The 26,959-nt window shown below is 36.1% G+C and overlaps 1 protein-coding gene across 2 annotated transcripts in view; it reads left to right on the top strand.

The window, feature by feature from the left end:
- The window catches only part of LOC136043844 (multiple C2 and transmembrane domain-containing protein-like), a 202,613-nt gene that overhangs the window by 14,560 nt on the left and 161,094 nt on the right, over positions 1-26,959 (top strand). For both annotated transcript variants that reach the window (XM_065728782.1, XM_065728783.1), the window contains exons 3-4: positions 339-451; positions 23,165-23,342. In XM_065728782.1, coding sequence (XP_065584854.1) covers positions 339-451; positions 23,165-23,342 — 291 coding nt within the window. The remainder of the gene's footprint in view (positions 1-338; positions 452-23,164; positions 23,343-26,959) is intronic.

Here is a 26,959-nt window from a genome sequence, read left to right as displayed (position 1 = left end):
TTCTGGGTTGGCCAATTTATATTTGCTGATTAATTCTGAATTTTGGGTCTGGGGGGGACATTTACTCAAATATTCTGCAAATTAAAATATATTAGACCTAGTTTACGTTTATCTGTTTGCGTGATAATCTTTCAAAATGATGGTGTCTATAGGAAATGCAGGGGTTCTGCCAAATTATAGAGCTTAGGAATCCAATTTTTTGATTGGAACACATTTATTTCAGACAAGTGAGATAGAAGTCGCACCATCTTTTTTTTTTATATGATTTCGTGCGACAACTAAATCCGAGTAAAAAATCAATTCATTGACTTTAACATAGGTCCATTTCAATTATTCAGGTACCAGCAAAGCGAGCAGTGAAAACACAGCGGACTCAGGAATTAGTACTTTGCTTGAGGTTAAAGTGGAAGGAATGAAAGCTCACCATCAAACCGTATTCGGATTTTTCAAGGTAAACTTTTATAATTATTATCAAGTTTAATTGTTTCCTGCAATCTAACCTCAGCCTGTGCAGGCAGGGAGAGCTCATGAAACCAGGGTCAGTGCGTGAAGAAGAATTAAATAAAAAAACAAGTTTTTTTAAATGAAAGGAAGGAGCAACATTAAAACTTAAAACGAACAGAAATTACTCCTTATATGAAAGGGGCTTTTCCACCTAAACGTCTTGCTCTTTACGCTAAAGTTTGACTCTTTCTCTTAACTCTATTTTTAAAACGGTAAGAAACTTTAGCGTAAAGAGCCGGACGTTTAGGAGGAAAAGCCCCTTTCATACACGGAGTAATTTCTGTTCGATTTAATTTTTAATGTCGCTCCTTACTTTCATTTAAAAAAACTTGTTTTTTTATTTAATTTCTGGACGTTTTGAATTAATGCATGTTTTGATCTTGGCTCTCCGCACATAAATAACTAAAACGAAATTTGCATATTAATTAATTGCAATTAATCGGAAGATTTTGAGAAAAAAGGAGCGAGGAGGAGGCCTAGTTGCCCTCCAAGCTTTTTATTACTTAAAAAAGAAACGAGAACTTTTAATTTTTTACATACGTTTTCATTGGTAAAAAATATACGTAACTTACGAATTAACTTACATAACGAACTTCTATATTCGTATGTTTTTATTACGTATTTGAGGGGGTTCATCCCTTGTCGATATCTCGCTCTTTACACCAAAGCTTAGATTTTGTCCCAATTCCTTAAGAATGACCTCTGAATCACAAAGATAGAATAAATAGTAGAATAAATAGTTGAAATTACTAAGAATACTTTAGCGTAAAGAGCGAAGTATAACGAGGAGGTAAACCCCTCATATGCGTAATAATTTTTGTTCGTTTTAAGTTTTAATGCTGCTCCTTACTTTCAGTAGAAAAAACTTTTCATGTTTCTTTTTTCATTGTTTTTTTTTTCAAATAATGCTAGAAAATCCTGCGCCCCCTTCATTGTAATTCACTTCCCCCATGAGAAGTTTCTCCTTGGAAATATCCTCCCACGTAACCCCCCAACTTTCCCCCTAAACCAAAAAAATCCCCCTGAAAACGTCTGTAAACTTCCCAGTAGACATTACCATATGTAAACACAGGTCAAAGTGTGTAACTTGCAGCCCCTCCCACAGGGACTGCGGGGGAGTAAGTTGTCCCCGAAGACTTAGTTACAAGGTTTTTTGACTACGCTGAATAAAATGGCTATCTCAGAATTTTGATCCGTTGACTTTGGGAAAATAATTAGCGTGGGAGGGGGCCATGGGAGTAAGTCGTCCCTAAAGACATAGTTATTAGGTTTTTCGATTATGGTGAATGAAATGGCTATCTCAGAATTTTGATCCGGTGACTTTTGGTAAGAAATGAGCGTGGGAGGGTGCCTAGGTGCCCTCCAATTTTTTTGGTCACTTAAAAAGGGCACTAGAACTTTTAATTTCCGTTAGAATGAGCCCTCTCGCAACATTCTAGGACCACTCAGTCGATACGATCATCCCTGGAAAAAAAAAAAAAGAAAAAAAAAAAAGAAAAAAAAAAAAAGAAAAACAATAAACACGCATCCGTGATCTGCCTTCTGGCAAAAAACGCGAAATTCCACATTTTTGTAGATAGGAGCTTGAAACTTCTACAATAAGGTTCTCTGATACGCTGAATCTGATGGTGTGATTTTCGTTAAGATTGTATGACGTTTAGGGGGTGTTTCCCTTATTTTCTAAAAAGTTTTGATGGGTATAACTGATCTTGATGAAACTTATATATTTAAAATCAGCATCAAAATGCGATTCTTTTGATGTAACTATTGGTATCAAAATTGCATTTTTTAGAGTTTCGGTTACTATTGAGCCGGGTCGCTCCTTACTACATTTCGTTACCATGAACTGTTTGATCATGCTTCCTCGAGGATTTGAAATTGATAAAACCATTCATAAAAAGAGGATTTTATATTTAGTTATTGCCTGCAATCTAATCTCAGCTAGTGGAGACAGGGTTAGCACTTTAAACAGATGCAGCTAGGGTTGGTACGTGAAAAAGAGTCAAGCTCCCTCAAGGGTTTGAAAATTCATAAAATTATTTCCAAAAACTGGATGTTATGTTTAATTGTTGCCTGCAATCTAATCCTAGCTAGTGCAGGCAGGTTTAGCAGATTAAGCTGATGCAACCAGGGTCAGTGCGTGAGGAAACTCCATTAAATCCTAAACTCCATTAAATTTAATGGATGCAATTTCAAATCAGTCTTCCCCCAATTTTGATGTCGGGATTTTGCCATAGGCAATATACAAAAGTTTGCTATTTTTTGTAATCTTATATTGTGCTATTTTGCCTTATGAACTAACTACTGATAAGAAATAAGCACAAGAAAATAATAGAAAACAACTAACTCCATTAGCACAGGGCTGTGTGTGAGAGCTAAGGGGAGGGAAAGAGATAATACGAAGTTAAGACAGTAGAATATTTATCCAGATAAAGCAATATATGCTTTGGAAAATTTGAAGAATTAAGACGATCCAGAACAAAGTTGATGTTAGGGTATTCAATGCAACATTGATACCCGTAACTTCTTTTGGTATGGGTATGTCAGCATGGGCCGTAAAAAAAAGGAAATGGATGATTTTCGCTCGAATGGAGTAAAATAAAAAATTGCGCTCGATTCATTCTTTCACTCTTACATCACTTAGAAATTAATGTAAATTTTCCAGCAGAAATGAAACATATCGCCCCTTACATTTTTGAAATGAACTTAAAATAAAAAATTAGGAAGGCTCTCTAATTAAATGGATCAATAACGATTTTGATGATAAACATCAATCTTTTTATAGCTAAAAGGTAATTCACCTTTTTCTGTCTTTTTGATAGCATGAGCTCTATCCAAAGCAAATTCTTGGCTATATGGCTGGTCCATAATCTTTACAGAATTTTACCAGTTTGAGGGTAACAGGACAGACATTATAAAAGTTTGCTTTGGTGTTTGCTTTTCCATCAGCTTTTACCAGTAAGGTGGCTTACTTACTTTTACATGTCCAATAACATTGGTTAGGCCAAATAGGTTCTGATTAATGTTATTCAAGTTAATTTTCCACTTGATAATTCGACTTAGATTTGATCTCCTTAAATGGAAATCACTGGAAAAGGATCTGGGGGGGGGGGGCAAGGAACAGGTCACAGAGAAAATAACGGGTATCAGTTGTATCCTTGGACCCAAATTACATACTTTGAACTTATTATTTCTTTAGAACTTTCTCTATCATCCTTATACAAGAGTGTTAAAGTATTATTTTAGCTAATTTTGGCAAAAAGATCGATTTTCCCTGTCACTCGAGTGAACGAGTGAGATAGGTAAGTATGTACGAAACATGAAAGATTTACATCCCTGTATTTCATTTTTTCACGCACACTTAAAAAATATCTGGTAGACGTTAACAAGATGAACCACAATCCTAGAAAGATGTACTAATTCAAATTATGGGATTTTTTAAAATGAGTTTTCGTTACGCTCGTTTGGACAACGTTGGCAGTTAGCAAATTTGATTAGATGTCAAATTGACTGTCAAACTGTCAAGGAAAGTTGGTAAAGAAGGTAGTAATGTTCAATAAGCTTTTTATCTGCTGTGATGAATGCATCTGTTGCCTGAAAAATAGCTTGAGTATAGTTATAGGTATACAGTCGTGTGATGAGGTGTCAATTGCAACTCTTTAATAGTAAAGTGGTTCTTTTCAACTCACTATATGTTTCATGTCTTTTGATTAGATGTCAAATTGACTGTCAAACTGTCAAGGAAAGCTGGTAAAGAAAGTAGTAATGTTCAATTTGCTTTTTATCTGCTGTGATGAATGCATCTGTTGCCTGAATAATAGTTTGAGTATAGTTATAGGTATACAGTCATGTGATGAGGTGTCAATTGCAACTCTTTAATAGTAAAGTGGTTCTTTTCAACTCACTATGTGTTTCACGTCTTAAGTATGTCTTCGGGATTGATGAAGACCATATTCTAAAATAATTCTGCTAAATAACCACAGGAGAAGGCATGTGCAAATAAAGTTCTTTTTAGTGGGGTTGGCAATGATAAACTATTTCAAAATTTGAATAATAAATGTCCCAAAATTTGATTAAAGTAGGAGATTAAGGATGTCCGAGAATATGCTAGGATGATATTGTCAAAGATGGCTGGAAATCTTCAAACTGCTGGAATGTGGCCAAAACAGAAGCTGTAAACGTAGTTGACTGATGTAAAATTTACACATGTGTGAACCTCAGGCAACTTAACATTTGGCGAGTATATAGCAGTTAGCAAGATGCAAGTTTTTCTGTGGTTTAGATCCTCGACATAAAATAAATAGTATTTCACAAAAATGGACCTTATACCGTTCTACTAAGAATCAAAAAAGGAACGAATAATAGATGAGGTAGCCGTGGAATGTACTGCAAAGGATGGCGAAGGATAATGTTTGTGCATAGGCTTATATTCAAAACGTTAGAAGTATGTACAGCATCTTCTAAATATCTTATCTTCAGAAAGTTTTAAGTATCCAGGGGGGAAGACCACTTTGTTTTTTCTATTTTTTAAAGAAATACCGAAAACATGTATTTTTTTTAGATCCAGGTATTTTTGGGTCTTTCTTACAGCTATTTTTTTGAATGCCTCCTGTCGTCCTCTTCGCAATTAATGCCACTGAATAGCTGGTCAACTATGCAGACATAAGATCTCACTCAAAGAATGTCGCCACATTCAATGAAAATTTTGATAATAAACTATGTCAGCCAAACTGATTATTGCACTCATAAACGGTTACAAACAAAAAATTATACTTATTGTGTTAGTGACCTGAAAATTTTACGAAATTAGCATTCATGCAATATTTTGTCCGTTATAATTACCTTTGTGGAGAATGAACACCAACTCTCACCAATGTATTTATTCGAAATAAATAATTTATCGTGTCCTCATGCCCAGCTTAAAGAGGTCTTTGATTTCAAGTATTATTTTAAATTAGATTTACCTCCTGAGATACTAGGGACCTAGTTTCACATTCGGGCGAACTGTCTACCATTGAAAAAATTAAAAAATCTTTTGAATAAAAAAAAATAGGGTTAGCCCAGACAAGAATTTTTCTTGCTCCAGATGTAAATAAGAAGTCGAGGGCTGGGTAAACATTATAGTAGGGTACCCCAAACTTCCCCATAAACGAAGTAATATTTTTGAAGGTGATATCCCGGAGTTCCCGGGGATCCTGCAAGCAATTAAAAAACGATCTTTCAGGCTTGTCAATATATTAAATAACTCAGTAAAGAAAGGATGATAGTTTAAGTTTGTGTTTTTTTCTGGGGGGGGGGGAGATGAATAATATTTACTAGAATACACTGTGACCTGTTCTATAGAGGACTGTGTTGTATAATATTGTTGGGCTTATAATAAATGTATCTGTTTATTATTTCAAGTGTGCTTTACCTGGATGTTTGGACGATGGGCCTCTGAAGCTCTTTGCTTTGTGTAAACCTCTTTATTGTATAAGTTCTTACATGTGTCTTCCAGTTTTTCTATGTTCTTCCAGTTTTTATAAGGTCAAGCCTTTTTTTATCCTGGAATTCTCCAGATACAGTCGTAGGTTGTCATTTTCCTTCGGCTATGGATATAATATTCCGTGAACTACTTTCTTTATTTACACTGCTGTAAACATTCATTGTGGTAAAAAGAAAATTAAATAATTACGTGACAGTGAAACATAAACAAACAGCTGAAAATCTATTTAAAGAAAACTTTTGTTTACATTTTTTCTTTTTGTTCTTATTGAAGAACTAGGGAAGTCGATTTGAGAATGTGATCATTCAGGATTGTGAAAACGCCTTCAGGGATAGGTAAAAATTGAAAGAAAGGAACTTAATAAGAACTGACGATCGAAATACTTTTGTAGTTGACTAAGCCTAACCACAAGTCCGCATTTTTTTCCTGCAAAGAACGTCTGACCTAGGGCTAGGAAAAATATCATTTGGCATTTTTTTTGTTGGTGCTTAGGAAAATAATTGTACAGTTTGGGGCTTAACTTAGGAATACATTTTCAAAAATCCCAATGTTTCAACGAAGCATAAAAACAGTTTTATAATTTCAGACGACCGCATGTGAACTTAACTTAGATATAAAACTTAAAGAGAAAGACAGAACCAAACTTAAATATGGTCTTGCCTCCTCCCTTATCACAGAAACGACAATTATGGAAGAATCCGTTGAATTCCACTGAAAAAACAAAGGGTACTTGTTAAATTTACCGATCCTGCTCAAGAATTTTGATCGATAATATCTGAGAAAAACCGATTTGTCTGTCTGCTGTAGGCTATAATTAGCTTACTATTTTTGAGAAGAACTACGATGTAGGTAAATTTCTAATAAATATTTAATATATAAAGGTGATCAGTTTTGGTTAGGTATTTCACAAAATGCGTTCTGGACAGCCTGCTATTAATAATTTTCTTCTGCAGTTTCCATAACTTTGTTTCTAAAGTATTTATTTTCATCATATTTTGGTATATTTTACTAGGATTAACCTAACTTCACTTCATAGGTGGAGTCGGGATATTGGAAAAGTACCAGATAAAGGATTAACTTCAAATAAATGGGGTTCGGCTTTCCCTCTTATTATTGAGACAATAATTTATCAAAGACCTTAGTAAAGAACCTTTTGCTTTCAATATTTTTTTAATCCCTTTCTCCCCGCTACTTCATGGGAAATGAGGGGTTTTGAAACTTGGGGGGCTCATTCGATTGAAAGATTTCTGTGCCCATTTGAGGAATAGGAAGTGATTGCAGGGTGACACGCCCATCTTCTGTGCCTTTCTCTGATGCATATCCCACTAAAATCCCCAAAGCATCAGATCAAAAGGCTAAAATGGCGATTTCGTTCAAAATGGTTGAAACGTCCAATGAAAATGCCCCCAAAGACAGCACACCCTCCATAACCCCTGGTACAAGGTCCGTAAATAATGTAGATTGCCAATTTTACAAATAGGAAGGACTCTAGCCAAGATTTTCTTCTCGGGAAGGGTCGAAGAATTATCTCTGATTAGTTAAAAGTATTAAACCTAAAGAAGGGTCCTTTAGGCCAGCCCTGAGCCATATCACCGTGTTAGTCATATGTGGTACGATCCGATGAATATGATTGTTTTGTAGTACACCAAATAATCCATAATTGTTATGTCTCTCGCTACTCGGTTTTGAGGCAATTAAAACCTGTCGATCATCTTCCTTCTCCACTCCTATTTTTCTGAGGATCCATTTAACCTCTTATGGCTCATAAAAGAAAAAATCTCAACTCTGACCCTAAGAATTGAACATGCATTTAATAACTTCTTTTTTTGCTCTTTTTTAACTTCGAAGGACTGCCATACACATTGCTGCTAACAAATTAGGGGAAATAATTTCCGTAGAAGAAACTTGATTAATTTGTCTGTTAGTGAGCGAGCAATAAATGAGTTTTACAAATCAGAACAGCTACTAAAACATATGTTCATGTCATAGAAAGATAATAGTCTATTGCATAGTAATTTATACAGCTGGATGCGTAAATAGACCAAGTAGGTAAGTGATTAAAGCCTCACTGATATCTGGTGGCAAACGAAATCTAATCTGAGGTACGCAAGATTGTGTCCAAGAGAGGGGATGTGGAATTTTACCCCCACCCTGCCAAAATTGTTTGCCAACCCATAAAAACGTATCAAAAAGTGTATAATTTTATTTAATGTGTTTAAAATGTTTTTTTTCAACCTCTTTTGAAAAAATACTTCCCCCAATAAAAATTCTGGATACGCCGTTGGTGCTACGTGTATAGTTGGTATTCCAAAATTGTATAATAACTTGTCCCGAGACATTAGTACCTGCAGAGGCATAAAACCCCCAGTCATTGTATAGCTGCAATGCTGATTGCATTTCCTCCCATTTCAGTTGACTTATCTGTTCCTCTTAAGTATCCTTCTTCTAAAACTGTGCACACTTTCTGAGACTAGTAACATTTTATGGGTTACTTTAAAACTTAATGAATCTATATACTTGGAATCACCATAGAAAACAATATCTTTTGATTTCTATTCTTATTTCTATTTTAAAGTTTTGATTACAAGCATGGGCTGCTCTTTACTTAAATTTGTTACCATGAACTTTTTGATAAGAAGTTTGGTAAAGATGGCCACTGCTAAGTGGAAAACACCGAAAAATTCTCCGCCAGATGCCCCTGGAAGTAAGACTCAAACTTGCTCGAACTTGAACCACCAAATTTATGAACAAATCAAATTTTCTTTTATTTTGTTATTCAATTTTACTGACCTATATAGTAAGAAAAGATATCCCTTTTTCCCATGTTGTAGCCATTGTCCTCAGAGCTTTGTTCCTTCTTGGACGGTTTCTTGTTATATGATTAAGCGGTGTGATCGCTAAGTCTTTGTTTTTTTTTTCGTGACTAAGCGCTTACACTTTAACGTGAGTTCACACACGGGGGTCTTGATGGAAATATGGAGCCTCCTCTGTAACTCATTAATTATTCTGAGATATTATAGACGAACTTATTTTTATTAAAGTCTAATTCAGTTCAAATTGAATTCAATAATGAAAATCCCTAGCATTCTAGCATTACCAAAAATGAAAATCCCTAGCATTCTCCCCCTAGACGTCCGTCTGAGTGAGGCGAGATCAAAGCATGAACTCGAATTGCCAAGGTTCCGAACTAATTGAATATCGTTCGAATGGAACACACCATTCAATGGCGTATCTAGGACTTTTGTTAGGGGGTTACTTTAAACTCTTAAAACTTTAAATAAAAGCATGAGTGTGTTTCTATGAGAAGGACAAACATTTCAGGGGGGGGTTCAGCCCCTATTAACACCCTGGATACGACCTTGGCTCTATTCTTAGTTTCTTTTTTTGCTAACCTTTAAGGATCAGCAAAGTCATCATCAGCAATAAGCGTAATTAGTATAATCAGCAATAATTATAATAAAACCATTTCGTCGCGCTGTAACGGTCTTGCTATCCGATTTCATTTATCGGCAAACAAAATAGCTTTGCTAAATATTTTTACTTATGAAATAAAACTACGTCTTTGTTCATGTCTAAATGAAATAGTCTTGAAGTATAATTTACAGTCCGTTATCTTATCTTGCCGAGTCATTCCCTTGGACAAAATAGTTTTTTTGTGAATTCTTTCAAAGAGTTGTTGGAGACTTGTTGAAATATAGAGCTCTCTTAAAAAAAGATTTTTAACTGAGAAGAGTATGTTTGGGAAATTGACAATATACAGCATTTCTCCTGGGATTTAAAAGCACGAAAAAAGTGTAATGTAAGGAACAAGGGGTGGCCCTTTCAGGCTAATTCCAGGAAATAAGGGTTATAATTTCTTAGGTTTATCTAGGGGAAAATGATGTGGGGGGCGAAAGTGACATGGGCGGCAATAAGAAAAATCTTGGGGAAGCCCGATGTGACAAGGGCGGCAATAATTGACCAAATTGACAAATTTATTGAAAAAAAGAGTGAAAAGAGAAAAAAGGAATGAGGGTGCCAGAAATGTGTTTGTTTTTTTTTTTTTTTGGGGGGGGGGGCTCCCGCTCTCCTTGATCCGCCATTCGTAAGCTCGATGCATGTAGTTACGGATTGTGCTTTATGTCATAGTATATACTGCTGTCCAACGCAGAAAGATGTATAAAGTTTTCCAGAGGGTCTGTGTTTTCTTTGTTTTAATCACTATCCGGGATATCCAAGATATATATTTGATGCTTGCTGAAAAAACAACTGATCCGCGATATTCCAATATTTTTAAAATAGTGAAGGTTCAAGCAAAAGGCATACTTGAAGGATGGTTTGTGAAACTCGGTGAAACTTTAGACTTAGTTGTCTCAATCCTGAAGGCAGATTGCTTCATTTGACCCCTATACCCCCAGAGGGATAAATATGCAGCCACGTCATACATTTCAATTATACTATATAATAGTAATTACATGGCTTGATCGTGTCCCGTTGAGGCATAATATTTTAAGATGGGGTGAGGGGCTGGGAGCCATCTGTTTAAGGTCTTAAACCGTGAGGCATCCATAAGGTCTTCAACCTCTTATAATTTTTGTTTTTCTTTATATCAAGTGGTCATAATTAATAATTTTGAATTCAGCCATTATACCTCTGTTTCTATATTACTGTAGCCTTCTAGTTAGCAGGCGATTTATAGAACTTATTAAGATGGCTGAAGGAGCATACAAAGAGGAGAATGGATACATTAGGTTAAGAGACTCCAACCATGGAAGTTATGATGCTACCTATTTCATGCTTCTTAGCTTTTCCAAGCCAGAAATGGCAGCGGAAATACCGATGTCGGGAGTAGTTATGGGGCAATGCTCCTGAAGTAAGTTCATTAGTATAACCGGTTACTATCCCTGTATGCAGTTCTACGTGCACCTCATTGGTAAAACCGAATTAGTACAGCATTTGCATAACCCGTTCGCCTAGCAACCATATCCAGTCATTGGGCCTTCCCGCCTATATTTGGGCATTCACCTACTTACAGAACCATACTACAAGAGAGATACACCATTAGCATAGTCCAGTCTGCATCTTATTTAAATATTCCTGTTTGGGCATGACTAACAAGGTAAATCCAATGACAGTTATATGACTAAATTTTATATTTGGGTCACTTTTCTAAAAGAAAAAATCACTAGGAACATATGTATACCATTTTCATTTTGTATTTCAAAAATAGTAGAAGTGAATTTCTTCTAAATATTTGAATGTGCACTTTCAAAATGTTTTGTAATTTGTTCTGCCCAAAGCTCGATGAAGATACGCTTCTTTGAATCAAATGAGAGATAGAGACACACAAAGAGCCACTCAGTCGCACAGGCAGAGAAAAAGAGGGACAAAAATACCTACCAACACTCAGAGTCAGACACACAAACGCTCAAAAACAGACATGGGGACAATCCAACAGCCGTTCAGACACATAGGCACAGAGAGAGAAAGAGAGGCAAGCAATCACTTACAGCACACAAAGAGTCAAACATACAAACAGACAAATATATACACGGAGAAAAGCAAGAACCCACTCAGATATCTAGGAACAGAAAGAGAAGAGAGAGAGAGAGAGAGAGAGAGAGGAGAGAGAGAGAGAGAGAGAGAGAGAGAGAGAGAGGAGAGAGAGAGAGAGAGAGGGAGAGAGAGAGAGAGAGAGAAACCTGGTTTTTAACAAAGTCTGAAAGAGATGAATCGGAATCTTTTTAGAGTCAGAGACGTATGAAGTGGGGAACACAACTGATGGCAGCACATCTTTTTTTGAATAAGTTGAATACAGCCTACAACCTCACCTTTTTTCAAATAACTTCGTTCATGTTAAGTTAATTTAGATTCACTTACCGTGGTGCCCCACTTGTAGGTTGGCTGCGGTTATCTGGGTGCAAGTTAAAATCAGTTGCGGTTGTAGATGTTTTGTTCTCTCTCTCTCTCCTCTCTCCCTCTCTCTCTCCTCTCTCTCCCTCTCTCTCTCCTCTCTCTCTCCTCTCTCTCTCTCTCTCTCTCTCCCCCTTTGACTATGTGTCTGAGTGACTGTTTGCATGTATCCTTGCCAGTCTTTGTGTGTTTCTGTGTCTGACTCTGTGTTTTTGTTCGTGATTGTTTGTCTTTCTCTCTTCCTCTCTGTGCCTGTGTGTTTGACTGACTGTTTACTTATCTCTCTCACCCTGCCTGTGTGTCTGAACGGTTCTTAGCGTGTTTCTGTGTTTGTCTTTGTGGGTTTGTATGGCTGACTCTGTGTGTTTGCATGTGTTTTCTTCTCTCTCTCTGCATCCCTCTGTGCCTTTTTGCCTGAGCGGACGTTTGCTTTTCTGCGTGCCTGTCTTTGCGTGTTTGTAGGTGTTTTGTCTCTCTCTCTCTGTGTCCGTATGTCTGACTTTCTGTTTCCTTGTCCCTATCACTATTCCTGTGTGTGTGGGCGGGTGTTTGTTTATTCCTGTATCTGTCTTTGTGTGTTTGTGTGTCTGACTCTGTTGGTTTGTAGCTGTTTTTTCTCTCTTTTTCACTGCGCCTGTGTGTCTGAGTAGCTGTTTGCTTTTTTCTCTCTCTCTGTATCTATTCATGTGTGTGTGTGGGGGGGGGGGGGAGGAGTGTTTGCATGACCCCGTGTCTGTCTTTTTGTGTTTGTATTTCTCGCTCTGTGTGTTTGTATGTATTTGTCTCTCTACCGCTGTGCCCGTGTTTCTAAGTGGATATTTGCATTTTTCTATTTGTGTGTTTGCTTGTCGGACTCTATGTGTTTTTGTGTGTTTTCGCCTCTCTCTCTGACTCTCTCTCCGTGACTTTCACTCTCTCTGTGCCTGTGTATCTGAGTGGATTTTCGCTTGTCACCGTGTCTGTTTTTTGTGTTTGTGGGTCTGACTTTGTTTGCTTGTATATGTTTTTGCCTATCTCTCTCTGTGTGTATATGTCTGATAGGATATTTGCTTGTCCCCACGTCTGTCTTTGTGTGTTTGTGATTTTGAATCTTTCTATTTGTATGTGTTTTTTAGTCTCTCTCTCCCTTTGTCTCTGTGCTTTTGTGTCTGAGTGGCTGTGTGCTTGTCCTACGTCTGTCTTTGTGGGTCTGTGTGTCTGACTCTGGGTCCTTGTAGGTAATTGTTTGTCTCGCTCTCTCTCTCTTTCTCCATGCTTGTGTGTCTGACTGCCTGTTTGTTTATCTCTCTCACTGTGCTGTGAGCGGAATTTTGCTTGTCCCCATGTCTGTCTTTGTCCATGTTAGACTATGTGTTTGCTTATATCTTACACTGTGCCTGTGTGTATAAGTGGGTGTTTGCATATTTTCATATCTGTCTTTGTCTGTTTTTTTAGTCTGACTCAGTGTGTTTGTAGTTGTTTTTATCTCTCTTTCTGTGCCTTTGTGTCTGTGCGGCTGTTTTCATGTCTCTGTGTCTGTGCTTGACTTTGTGTTTTTGTAGGTTTTTGCTTGTCTCTCCCTCTCTGCATTTATGTTTGAATGGCTGTTTGCTTGCCGCTCTCACTGTGCTTGTGTTGTGGCTGTTTTTATGTTTTTGTGTCTCTCTTATTGGATTTGTATGTCCGACTCTGTGTCTTTGTATGTGTCTTTTCTTGCTCTCTCTTTAGCTTTGTGGCTGAGCGGACGTTTGCTTATCCATGTGTCTTTCTTTGTGTGATTCACTCTGTTTGTTTGTTGATGTTTTCCTCCCTCCCTTTCTCGCTCTCTCTCTTTCTTTGTCTTTCTCTCTCTCTCTACGTCTGTGTGTCTGACTGCTTGTTTGCTTGTCTCTGCAACTGTGCTTTTGCGTATGAGCAGGTGTTTGCTCGTCCCCGTATCTCTATTTGTGTATTTGTGTGTCTGATTCTGTGTGTTTTTAGGTGTTTCTTCTCTCTTTCTGTCTGTGCCTGTGTGTTTAAGTGGCTGTTTGATCGCCCCTCTCTCTCTCTCTGTCTTTGTCCCTAGTCTGGTGGTTTCTTGTTCCCGTGTCTGTCTTGTCTGTTAGTATGCATGAATCTGTTTGTTTTCATATGTTTTGTCTCTCTCACCCTCTGTGCCTGTGTCTATGAGTTTGTGTTTGCATTTTTATTTGTGTGCTTGTGTGTCTGACTCTGTTTGTTTGTGTGTTTTTCTCTCTCACACACTCTCTCTCTCTCTCTCTCTCTCTCTCTCTCTCTCTCTCTCTCTCTCTCCTCTCCTCTCTCTCTCTCTCTCTCTCTCTCTTTCTCTGCGTCAATGTGTCTGAGCAGATGTTACCTTGTCCCCTTGTCTGTCTTTAAGTATATGTGTATACGTTTATATATATATATATATATATATATATATATATATATATATATATATATATATATATATATATATATATATATAATATATAAATATATAAGTGGGGTGTTGCATATTTTCATATCTGTCTTTGTCTGTTTTTAGTCTGACTCAGTGTGTTTGTAGTTGTTATTATCTCTCTTTCTGTGCCTGTGTGTCTGAGCGGCTATTTTCATGTCTCTGTGTCTTGGTTTCTGTGTTTGACTCTGTGTGTTTATAGGTGTTTGCTTGTCTCTCCCTCTCTGCATTTGTGTTTGAATGGCTGTTTGCTTGCCACTCTCACTGTGCTTATGTTGTGGCTGTTTTTATGTTTTTGTGTCTCTGTTATTGGATTTGTATGTCTGACTCTGTGTCTTTGTATGTGTTTTTCTTTCACTCTCTGTAGCTTTGTGCCTGAACGGACGTTTGCTTGTCCATGTGTCTTTCTTTGTGTGATTCACTCTGTTTGTTTGTAGATGTTTTCGTCCCTCCCTTTCTGTCTCTCTCTCTTTGTCTTTCTCTCTCTCTCTCTACGTATGTGTGTCTGACTGCTTGTTTGCTTGTCTCTCCAACTCTGCCTTTGCGTTTGAGCAGGTGTTAGCTTGTCCCCGTGTCTCTATTTTTGTATTTGTGTGTCTGATCTTGTGTGTTTTTAGGTGTTTTTTCTCTCTTTCTGTTTGTGCCTGTGTGTCTAGCCGGCTGTTTGATTGCCCCTCTCTCTCTCTTTCTGTCTTTGTCTCTAGTCGGGTGGTTTCTTGTTCCCGGGTCTGTTTTTGTCTGTTAGTATGCATGAATCTGTTTGTTTTCATATGTTTTATCTCTCTCACCCTCTGTGCCTGTGTCTATGAGTTTGTGTTTGCATTTTTATTTGTGTGCTTGTGTGTCTGACTCTGTTTGTGTGTTTTTTTCTCTCTCTCTCTCTGCGTCAGTGTGTCTGAGCAGATATTACCTTGTCCCATTGTCTGTCTTTAAGTATAGGTGTGTATGTGTTTATATATATATATATATATATATACATATATATATATATATATAATATATATATATATATATATATATATATATATATATATATATATATAGACATATATATATATATATATATATATATATATATATATATATATATATATATATATATATATAGCATATATATATATATATATATATATATATATAATATATATATATATATATATATATATATATATATATATATATATATATATATATATATATACAAGTATGTATCTGTACCTGTCTTCTGAGCGGCTGTTGGCTTGTCCCCTCTCTCTCTCTCTCTCTCTCTCTCTCTTTACCTATGTGTGTGTGCCTCTGTTTGCTTGTGTTTGCATGTCTTTGTCTGTTTGTAAGTTTGAATCTGTGTGCTTCTTTGTGTGTTTTTGATCGAGTGTTTGCTTGTCCTCGTGTCTGTCCTCTATTGTTTTTTTCTGACTCTGTGTCTTTGTAGGTGATTACCTCTCTCTCTTTTTTCTATGCCTATGTGTCTGAAATAAACGTATCTTCATCAAGCTTTGGTCTAAACAGAGTACAACACATTTTGAACCAATACATTTGATCCAAAGAAGCATATCTTCATCAAGCTTTGTGCAAAACAGAGTAGAAAATATTGTGAACCACACATTTGATCAAACAGTTCGTGGTGACGAACTGTAGTAAGGAGCGACCCGGCTCAATAGTAACCAAAACTCTAAAAAATAGAACTCCGAAACCAATAGCTACATCAAAAGAATCACATTTTAATGCTGATTTTAGATATATAAGTTTCATCAAGTTTAATCTTACCCATCAAAAGCTGCAAACCTTAGAAAATTTGCCTTATTTTAGAAAATAGGGTAAAATTCATAGAATCATAAAGAAAATCACACCATCAGATTCAGCGTATCAGAGAACCCTATTGTAGAAGTTTCAAGCTCCTATCTACAAAAATGTGGAATTTATATTTTTTGCCAGAAGGCAGATCACGGATGCGTGTTAATTTGCTTGTTTGTTATTTTTTGTTTTTTTTCCCAGGGGTGATCGCATCGACCCATGGTCCTAGAATGTTGCAAGAGGGCTCATTCTAACGGAAATGAAAAGTTCTAGTGCCCTTTTTATGTGGCCAAAAAACTTGGAGGGCACCTAGGCCCCCTCCCACGCTAATTATTTTACCAAAGTCAACGGATCAAAATTCTGAAATAGCCTTTTTATTCAGCGTAGTCGAAAAACCTTATAACCATGTTTTTCGGGACGAATTGCACCCCCAAAGTCCCCATGGGAGGGGCTACAAGTTGCAAACTTTGACCAGTGCTTACATATAGTAATGGTTATTGGGAAGTGTACAGACGTTTTCAGGGGGATTTTTCGGTTGAGGGGAGGGGTTGAGAAGAGGCGTATATGTTGGGGGAACTTTCCATCGAGGAATTTGTCAAGGGGGAAGAAAATTTCTATAAAGGGAGTGCAGGATTTTCTAGCATTATTAAAAAAAACAATGGAAAAATAAATATGAAAAAGTTTTTTCAACTGGAAGTAAAGAGTAGCATTAAAACTTAAAACGAACAGAAATTATTACCCATATGAGGGACTCGCCTCCTCCTAATACCTCGCTCTTTACGCTAAAATATTTTTAGTAATTTCAACTATTTATTCTACGGCTTTTGTGATTCAGGGGCCATTCTTAATGAATTGCGACAAAATTTAAGCTTTAGTGTAATGAGCGAGGCACTGACGAGGGGGTGAACCCCCTCATATATGTAATAAAAACATGAGGATACAAAAATTCGTTACGTTTGCTAATTTATATATTACGTATATCTTTTACTAATAAAAACATTCGTAAAAAATCAAAAGTTCTAATTGCCTTTTAAGTAATCAAAAAATCGGAGTGCAAATAAGCTTCCTCCCCCACTCCTTTTTTTCTCAAAATAATTCGAACAAAACTATGAGAAAACCATTTAGCAAAAAAAATAAAAATGCAAATTTCGTTTTAATTATTCCTCTGCGGAGAGCCAAAATCAAAACATGCATTGATTCAAAAACGGTCAGAAACTAAGTAAAATAAACAAGTTTTTTTAACTGAAAGTAAGGAGCGACATTAAAACTTAAAACGAACAGAAACTATTTCGTATATGAAAGGAGCTGCTTCCTCATCAATGCTCCACTCTTTACGCTTAAGTTTTTACTCTTTTAAGAAGTAGAGTTAAGAGAAAGAGTCAAACTTTAGCGTAAAGAGCGGGGCGTTGATGAGGAAGTAGCCCCTTTCATATACGAAGCAATTTCTGTTCGTTTTAATGTCGCTCCTTACTTTCATTTAAAAAACTTGTTTTTTTGTTTAATTCAAAGAAACGTACTTCATCGCTTTATGTCACTTAATATAGGATTCCTATGAAAATGTAAACTGGTTTCATTCAACCCAAATAAAAATTTAATGAAATAACTGTCATTTGATTTACCTTTTAAATCATTCCCAGACAGGAATATGTAAATGATATGCCTACTGGATTATGCTAATAATGTATCTATCTTGTAGCATGGTAATGCAATTAAGTCAAGGACCAAGATATAGGCGGGAAGGTCCAATGACTTGACCTGGTTGCTAGGTAAACCAGTTATACAAATTCTATGCTAATTCGGCTATGCCAACTAGGTACGCGTAGGACTGTTGTTTCAGGCTCCGTATGCCACTCATGGTGATTTCGTCAATTCTATAAAATTACATATAAAAATTAGCTTTCAAAAAAGTCCTTAAAATGTTCTCTATACTGTTCCAGTGCCTCACTAGTGGCGAAGAAAAAAAAGATGTCAATGCTTTCTATGTAAAAAATTGATTTTCTTTGTATTTCAAGGCGGGAGGGGACTGTAACCATTATTTACCATGCCAATTCCAATGACGGACTTCTATTTCGATCAAACACCTTTTTCGAGGGGTTTCATTTCCTTTTTTGAAATTCCTATCCATTTGTTCTCGCAATACCGTTATCAATCAATTCGTGGTAACGAACTGTAGTAAGGAGCGACCCGGCTCAATAGTAACCAAAACTCTAAAAAACAGAATTTTGATACCAATAGTTACATCAAAAGAATCGTATTTTAATGCTGATTTTAAATATATAAGTTTAGTCTTACCCATCAAAAGTTACAACCCTGAGAAAATCTGCCCTATTTTAGAAAATAGGGTGAAACACCCCCTAAAAGTCATATAATCTTAATGAAAATCACACCATCAGATTCAGCGTATCAGAGGACCCTATTTTACAAGTTCCAAGATCCTATCTACGAAAATGTGGAATTTTGTATTTTTTGCCAGAAGACAAATCACGGATGCGTGTTTATTTGTTTGTTTGTTTTTTTTTTCTTTTTCCCAGGGGTGATCTTATCGACCCAGTGGTCCTAGAATTTTGTCAGAGGGCTCATTCTAACGGAAATGAAAAGTTCTAGTGCCCTTTTTAAGTGACCCAAAAAATCGGAGGGCACCTAGGCCCCCTCCTCACTTTCTTCCCAAAGTAGTCGGATCAAAATTCTGAGATAGCCATTTTATTCAGCATAGTCAAAAAACCTTATAACTATGTCTTTGGGGATGACTTACTCCCCCACAGTCCCCGTGGGAGGGGCTGCAAGTTGCAAATTTCGACCAGTGTTTGCATATATTAATGGTTATTGGGAAATGTAGAGACGTTTTCAGGGGGATTTTTTGGTTGGGAGGGGGGGTGGCTTGAGAAGAGGGGGCTATGTGGGGGAAATTTTCCATGGAGGAATTTGTCATGGGGGAAGAAGATTTCCATAAAGGGGGCGCAGCATTCTCTAGCATTATTTAAAAAAACAATGAAAAAATAAATATGAAAAAGTTTTTTTCAACTGGAAGTATGGAATAGCATTAAAACTTAAAACGAACAGAAAATATTACGCATATAAGGGGTTCACCTCCTCCTAATACCTCACTCTTTATACCAAAGAATTTTAAGTAATTTCAACTATTTATTCTACGGCCTTTGTGATTCAGGGGACAAAATTTAAGCTTTAATGCAAAAAGTTATTGACGAGGTATTGACGAGTGGGCGAACCTTCTCATATACGTAATAAAAACATACGAACATAGAAGTTTGTTACGTAAGCTAATTCGTAAGTTACGTATATCTTTTACTAATGAAAACGTTCGTAAAAACTAAAAGTTCTAGTTGCCTTTTTAAGTACCCAAAAAATTGGAGAGCAACTGGGCCTCCTTCCCCTCCTTTTTTCGCAAAATCATTCGATCAAAACTATGGGAAAGCCATTTAGCCAAATAAATAAATCTGCAAATTTCGGTTTAATTATTCATCTGTGGACAGCCGAAATCAAAACATGGATTAACTAAAAAACGTTCAGAAATTAAATAAAAAAAAAACATTTTTTTTAACTGAAAGTAAGGAGCGACAATAAAACTTAAAATGAGTTTTTACTGTTTTAAAAAGTAGAGTTGGGAGAAAGAGTCAAACTTTAGTACAAAGAGCAAGGCGTTGAAGAAGGAGCAGCCCCTTTCATATACGGGGTAATTTCTGTTCGTTTTAAGTTTTATTGTCGCTCCTTACTTTCAGTTAAAAAAACTTGTTTTTTTTTATTTAATACTATTAAGATTAATCGAAATGGAAGTTACCATTCCTGAATCAGCTACAATTTGTTGGCTACTTTTTGTCACTAGATAGTTAAAAAAAAGTTTTTTGGTCACTATGGTCCGTGGTTCACTTTTTACTAGATTGGAACTACCGTAGCGACAATGATCTAATCTAAACTATTCTTAGCCTATTTTAGGTGCCAGGTATTTTTTTCTTTTTATTCTTTATTGTAACCGATATCCTCTTTATTTATGTATAAATTTGAGGCAAAATCATTATTGTACCACGCAATATTAATTTGCATTGACCTTGAGTGGTAGCCTAGGAACGAAACATAAACTTAAGGTTACTCATGTCCAGGTGTAAAATAGAGATAGTATGAAAGCAAGGGTTTTCTCATGATTTTAGCTGAAAAACATGATTAGTAGAAAAAAGCAACAAAAAATAAAAATTTTAATTTTCATCTTTTCTGTTTTAATTACAATAAAAAGTTTATATATTATAATATAATTACAATTATTATTAAATATATTGTTATATTATATTATATGTTATATTATATATTATTATATTAATATATTATAAATTATAATAAAATCTATTGTAATTATAATAAAATAAATTTTTAGTTTAAATTATTAATTTAGAATTAAAAGTTTTTAATTCTTGATAAAAAATACAATGATCCCTAAATGCACTCTTTGAAACCATGAGTTTTGACTGTGAATGATTTAAAATAGGTTCATATGGTAACCACTTAACTCAAAGTTAATATTTTTAAATTTTAAATAGCCTCTAAATCGAACGTGGCTTTTCTTTTCAGTAATAAGGGCATTCTAACATTATCCAGAAAGGCATGGAGCATTAATTTAAAACTTTTAGGTGGTGTTGCGGAGGAGAGGGAGAGTGGCAGGTTTCTGTTGAACCACAGCTTGAAGGGACAATGAAGAACTATATTAAAAGAGACAATGTACAGCCAGGCTCTCGAAATATCAAACCTGCAACATCACAGGAACGGCTTGAGGGATGGTGTTTAAACTTTCAGGCTGTGTAGGAGAAGGAGGGAGAGGGATTTTTTGTGTTGGGAGGGAGGCTAAAAATATTATATCTCCGATCCACCTATTCGTTTTCGCGTTTATACATTCCCGTTGGAATTACATTTTACTAGCGTCTAATTAATGAGATAAATCAAAAGACACTATGTTGTACAATGTAATCAAAAGTTATCAAGGTAATCAAGTGTATGCAATACTTCTGGAATGGCATGGGGTATAAAGCCAAAACTTCTAGAGAATGTTAGAGGGCCAAGTTTATCTCATGTCTCTACTTGAGGGGAGGGGACAGAGGAGGGTTAGGGGGCTGAAGAGTCTTTTCTCCAATCCACCTAAATATTTTTTGCACTGTAAGCTTTTATTTCATCTATAATCAATGGTTTAGCAGCGAGATCAATGAGAAGATATTATGTGTTGCCAGGGGATCAAAACACTGTATGTAAAATTTTCTGAGAATGGCTTTCGGGATAAAGTTGAAACTTTCAGGGAGTTCCAGAGTGGGGCCAATTGGCCCAATTTGAAAATGAAGGAATGGGACAGAAAGAATGATTCTATACGTTTCTTCTTCTCCTATTTGTTATAAATTTTGGACCATTTGCCAACATTTGCCAACACTGTGAACAAATCACAGTGGAAACAAACAGCCTGAGACAAGCAGAGATGCCCACGCCCTTCCTCTATTTCCATCTGTTCGGATTTTCGCTTCCACCTTTCCCCTCCCAAAAGAGTTACAATTCTCTTTAAAGACTTTCTTGCCATCTTTACCCACCTTGTTCGGTGATGGCCTCCTTTTCGTCTGGCCCTAGGTGGATGGCCAAAAAGGACGATCTTTTGCAATCTTAAATCCTTCATCCGTAAAATTTTTTCTAGTCATTTAAACTCTTCTGTCATTATAGCCATAGAAAGAGGGATAAAACCACATTTATTGTACAACTTGTATTCTGATATACTGTTTATCAAACAGCTACCCAAAACCATCTGTTGACAATTTTTCTGGAAAACACCTAAAAAGATCTCCTCCGACTTCCGAAGCGCCCGTGTTTCAGAGCCTTACTTGACCCCCGTCAACACTGTAGCTTCCCATGTTCTTATATGGGACTTATCTTCCCGTTCTTCTAAACTTTTTTCAGCTGTAAAAAAAACCACCTTAGGCCTTGGCTATTCTAATCTTTCATCTTCACTCTATTCACAGCTCTACTTTTAATACTAGCCGAGTAAGTGAAGTTATCCATTTAATTAATCTTATTATTACCCACCATAACCTCTTCACTTTCACATACTCCTAGTCTTGGTGACTTAGTCTTTTAAACATTAGTTTTCAGACTTATTTGCACCCTGAACTCTCAAAAACTCCAAAATTTTATTTATTTTGCAAGTATTTTTATAAGTTTATGTTTGTGGCATACGTTCGTGGTAATCTGTGGTTCCTATTTGACAGGCCACAGACACTACGAGTATTGTTCCTACCAGCATTTGCGCCTTGGTGGTGTCACAGCTATGACGAGTACGGTCTTCTAAAAGTAGACTATCTGTGAGGAGTAAGTGGCATAGTATATGGCCCACGGTGTCACAGGCGTGTACCCCTAGTGATATATATATATATATATATATATATATATATATATATATATATATATATATATATATATATATATATATATATATATATATATATATATATAGCTTTAGAGGGGGATAGGCCCTCCAGCATGACAGTAGCCCTAAAACTCTCATCCCAATAAACATAACAATGTTTATGTAAGAAGATATGAAATCCATCACCTCAAATACACCACCTCGAAAAGGGAAATGGTTAATACAAAATTAGAAAGATTATAAACTGCAAAATTTGCTCATGTTTTCAAACCAAAAGGAAAATAAAAAAAAGAATAAAAAAAAAACAAAGAAAACATTTCTCTGATCGCATCGTTGACCCCAACCAAACTTTCCAAAATCTCATTTTATTCCCCAAAACTTCTATCTGGCATTATAATTGTCATCCAGGAGAAACATACCCCCCCCCCTAATCAATTTTAAATGGAAAGGAAATGAAGCATCATCATCTTCTCCCTACCATGGGCGAAATCAATAGCCTGGCTTTGACCTTACCTTTTCCAAAAAATTTGTTGTGTCTCCTAGCGGTAAAAAATTTTTCCTTATAATTTTTTTCACTTCAATTTCATACTAATATGGTTTACCTTAATCTTTTTCTTATGCTTCTTTGAGTATAGTACTTTTCCAACACATTATATTATTTCAGTCAAAGTTTCAGCGACACAACAAAGATGTTTATCATGGGACTGATAGTTCTTCTGCTGAACCAACCCCAAGGAGCACTCCGTCTAGCAGCCCTCATCTGCATCGTTTTGTACCGTTCAGTAGAAAAAGATTGAGTGAAACGTATGTCCAGCATCACAAGAAATTCGTTCCAGTGAAAGGTATCGTTAATTTTACTCTACACAGTATCCTTACTTTTACAGTTCAGGAAGCTTGTTATTATATCGATTTGATGTAAGCAGAATCGATAAATGGGTTGAAATTGAAGATAGAAAAGGCTTCTTCCTCCTCCACATATTGATTATTGTCTGATTTTATTAACAACATTGAGGAGTGGGATGAGTCTAAGGGCCCCTTCCTTGTCGCAAGAAAAAAAAGCTTCTGCAATCATCTGGGAAAAACGTCTATAGGAAAAACTTTTATAAAAAGGCACTAAATAAACTATTTGAAGCATCCAAATTCTGTTCAAAGCGTAGCTTACGCGGCGCGACAACAGCAAATAGATCGACAACTCTATATACAGAAACCATATGCCCATTTTTGACCCACAAAGGATCACCCAGAAGGAGGTAAGCGCAAAGAAAAATAAAATTGACCAACAAGCTCCTTTATCTGACGCACTAAAAACATACCAAAAAGTAGACAAAGCTAACAATGGGGCACATATAGCGCGTTATAAATTTTAGAAAACACTATTTTTTTAAAGTGTGCTTTGCAAGGAACAATCAGGCCTTATACCTTGCGAAGCTGTGCACCTAGAAATTCTAATAAAAGTGCTCGAGTATGCTCTAGGTTACTTCCAATGGGTAATCGAAGGTAATTTATGCGTAGCGACAGCTTAATAGGATGACCATCAAGACAACCGATTTCGGGGATGGGCCGATTGCGTGCCATACCAGTTGCCACAACTTCACTCTTTTCAACATTTAACTCAAGCCCTATTTTCCTTTATTCGGAATATAAAATCTCAAAATTTTCCTCGATACCACAAATGGTACCACCGAGGTTGAGGACGTCGTCAGCATAATTTGAATATGACAAATCAAGGCCTCGAAAGATAAACGATGTCTAAACTTTCTTCTGGGCCTCTAGTCCACTGTTATTATAAAATGGAGGCGATGATACCCCACCCTGCCTAATATTTTCCAAACGTGAATTATAGTACTCGAAACAACAAAATCTTTTTGATTAGGCACTTTGACAAAAACATGAAGTTTACTATACATAATGTTCGTAGACATGTAGGATCGAGCTATCAAGCACACGGTAGCACTAAGCAGTAACTGAGGATGTATCCCCGAATCGAATGCCCGCGATATATCGCAACCAGCCATAATAACAATATTCTCATTTTCTTCCACGTCTAACTGAATATTTGCAATAACTCGATGGGTATGTTCACGGCTGTAGCTTTTTCAAAGCCAAACTGGTTGTCTGGTATAGAACAAACTCGGATAATCTCATCAATAACTAACAGCTCTAATAATTTACTTAATACTGGTGAAACAGATATAGGTCTACGAACTACACTTATTTTTATCTTTTCCTTTCTTAGGTACAGGGGTTACAACACCAGCACAAAAAACAATGAGGAACGAACCCACTATTGAATATTATCTGGAACAGTACTCCCAGATGGTGTAAGAGATGTAAATGTCCATGTATTAGAAGCATGCCACACAACTGGTCAATTCCACGTGAATAGTTCTTTTTAATTTTCACAATACATTGACTAATATTCATAATTACCCAATACCATATCCAGCGCTGAGGAAAATCCAGCGCTGAGGACCCATTCATGTTCAGAGGGTGAGGATAGTCATCTGACTTGCATTTGATATTCATTTTGCCAATGAACCGCTATATCTCATTAGGGTTTCTTAACAACCTATCACCTATATTCATCTATAACATCTGACTTATCAAACAGTTCGTGGTGACGAACAGTTCGTAGTAACCTAAGGAGCGACCCGGCTAAATAGTAACCGAAACTCTAAAAAACGGAATTTTGATACCAATAGTTGCATCAAAAAATCACATTTTAATGCTAATTTTAAATATATAAGTTTCATCAAGTTTAATCACATCCATCAAAAGTACGAGCCTGAGAAAATTTGTCTTATTAAAAAAATAGGGGGAAACATCCTCTAAAAGTCAAAGAATCTTAATGAAAATCACACCACCAAATTCAGCGTATCAGACAACCCAACTGTAAAAGTTTCAAGCGCCTATCTACAAAAAAGTGGAATTTTGTTGTTTTTTTTTTTGCCAGAAGGCAGATCACGGATGCGTGTTTATTTGTTTTTTGTTTTTTTTTTGTTTTTTTTCTAGAGGTGATCGTATTGACCCAGTGGTCCTAGAACGTTGCCAGAGGGCTCATTCTAACGTAAATTAAAAGCTTTAGTGCCCTTTTTAAGTGACCGAAAAAATGGACTTTTTTGCGTTGGGGTGGGAGTAGGTCGGGGTTTACAGGGAAGGATCTTTCCATGGAGGAATTTATCATGAAGGAAGACAATTTACATGAAGGGGGTGCAGGATTTTCTAGCATCACTAAAAAAACAATGAGAAAATAAAAAAAAAAAAAATTCACCTCGAAGTAATGAGTGGCATTAAAACTTAAAACGAACATAAAATATTACGTATATAAGGGAGTTCGTCTCCTCCACAATACCTTACTCTTTACGCTAAAGTATTTTTAGTAATTTCAACTATTATTCTACGGCCTTTGTGATTCAGAGGTCATTCTTAAAGATTTGGGATCAAATTCAAGCTTTAGTGTAAAGAGAGAGGTGTTGGCGAGGGGGCGAACCCCTTCATATACGTAATATAAATACAAAAATATAGAAGTTCGTTACGTAAGTTATTTCGTAAGGTACGTATGTAAAAACGTAAGTTTTTTTTATTGTTTTAAAAGGTAGAGCTGTGACAGAGTCAAACCTTAGGTTAAAGAGCGAGGCGTTGCGGAGGGGACAACCCCTTTCATATACGGAGTAATTTCTGTTTTTTTAAGTTTTAATGTCGCTCCTTACTTGCAGTTATTTTTTTTAAATGTTTACTGATGATCTTAGATATTGGCTAGTGGGAAGTATAAAAACTGTTCGGGTGGGATTTTTTTCTGGTTGGGAGGTAGGGGCGACGGGATTACTTGGGAGGATCTTTCCATGGAGGAAACTTTCATGAGGGAAGAAAATTTTTCCATGAATGGGGTGACAGATTTCCCAGCATTATTTAAAAAACGATCAGAAATCAAAATAAAAAAAAACAATTTTTTTCGACTGAAGGTAAGGAGCAAAATTTAAACTTATAACGAACAGAAATTATCACGTATATAAGGGAGTTCGCCTCCTCGTCAATACCTCGCTCTTTACGCTAAAGTTTTTTAGCACTTTCAAAAGAGCTATTTATTGTAATTAAACGAAATTTGTGATTCAGGGTTCATTCTTAAAGAATTGAAACAAAATTTTAGCTTTAGCGTAAAGAGCGAGGTATTGACGAGGGAGCGAATCTCATTATATACGTAATAATTTCTGTCCGTTTCAAGTTTCAATATTGTTCCTTGCTGTCAGTTGAAAAGACTTTTTTTTATTCAATTTAAATTAGAAAATTAATTCAGCATGGTTGTATGTACTATTTAATGTTAATCTTTTCTATTTTTCTGCAGTTTACTGGATAGACAAAGCTGTTTTTTTCTCAATTTCTCTTTTACCAAAGACATAAAAATAAATTTAGCACTTATAGCCATTAGGAAGGTATTTCAATTTAATTAAAAAGACTTCTG

This window comes from Artemia franciscana, chromosome 2 (genome assembly GCF_032884065.1).
Source record: "Artemia franciscana chromosome 2, ASM3288406v1, whole genome shotgun sequence".
NCBI classification, from domain to species: Eukaryota; Metazoa; Arthropoda; class Branchiopoda; order Anostraca; family Artemiidae; genus Artemia; species Artemia franciscana.
This window is presented reverse-complemented; position numbering and strand designations above follow the sequence as displayed.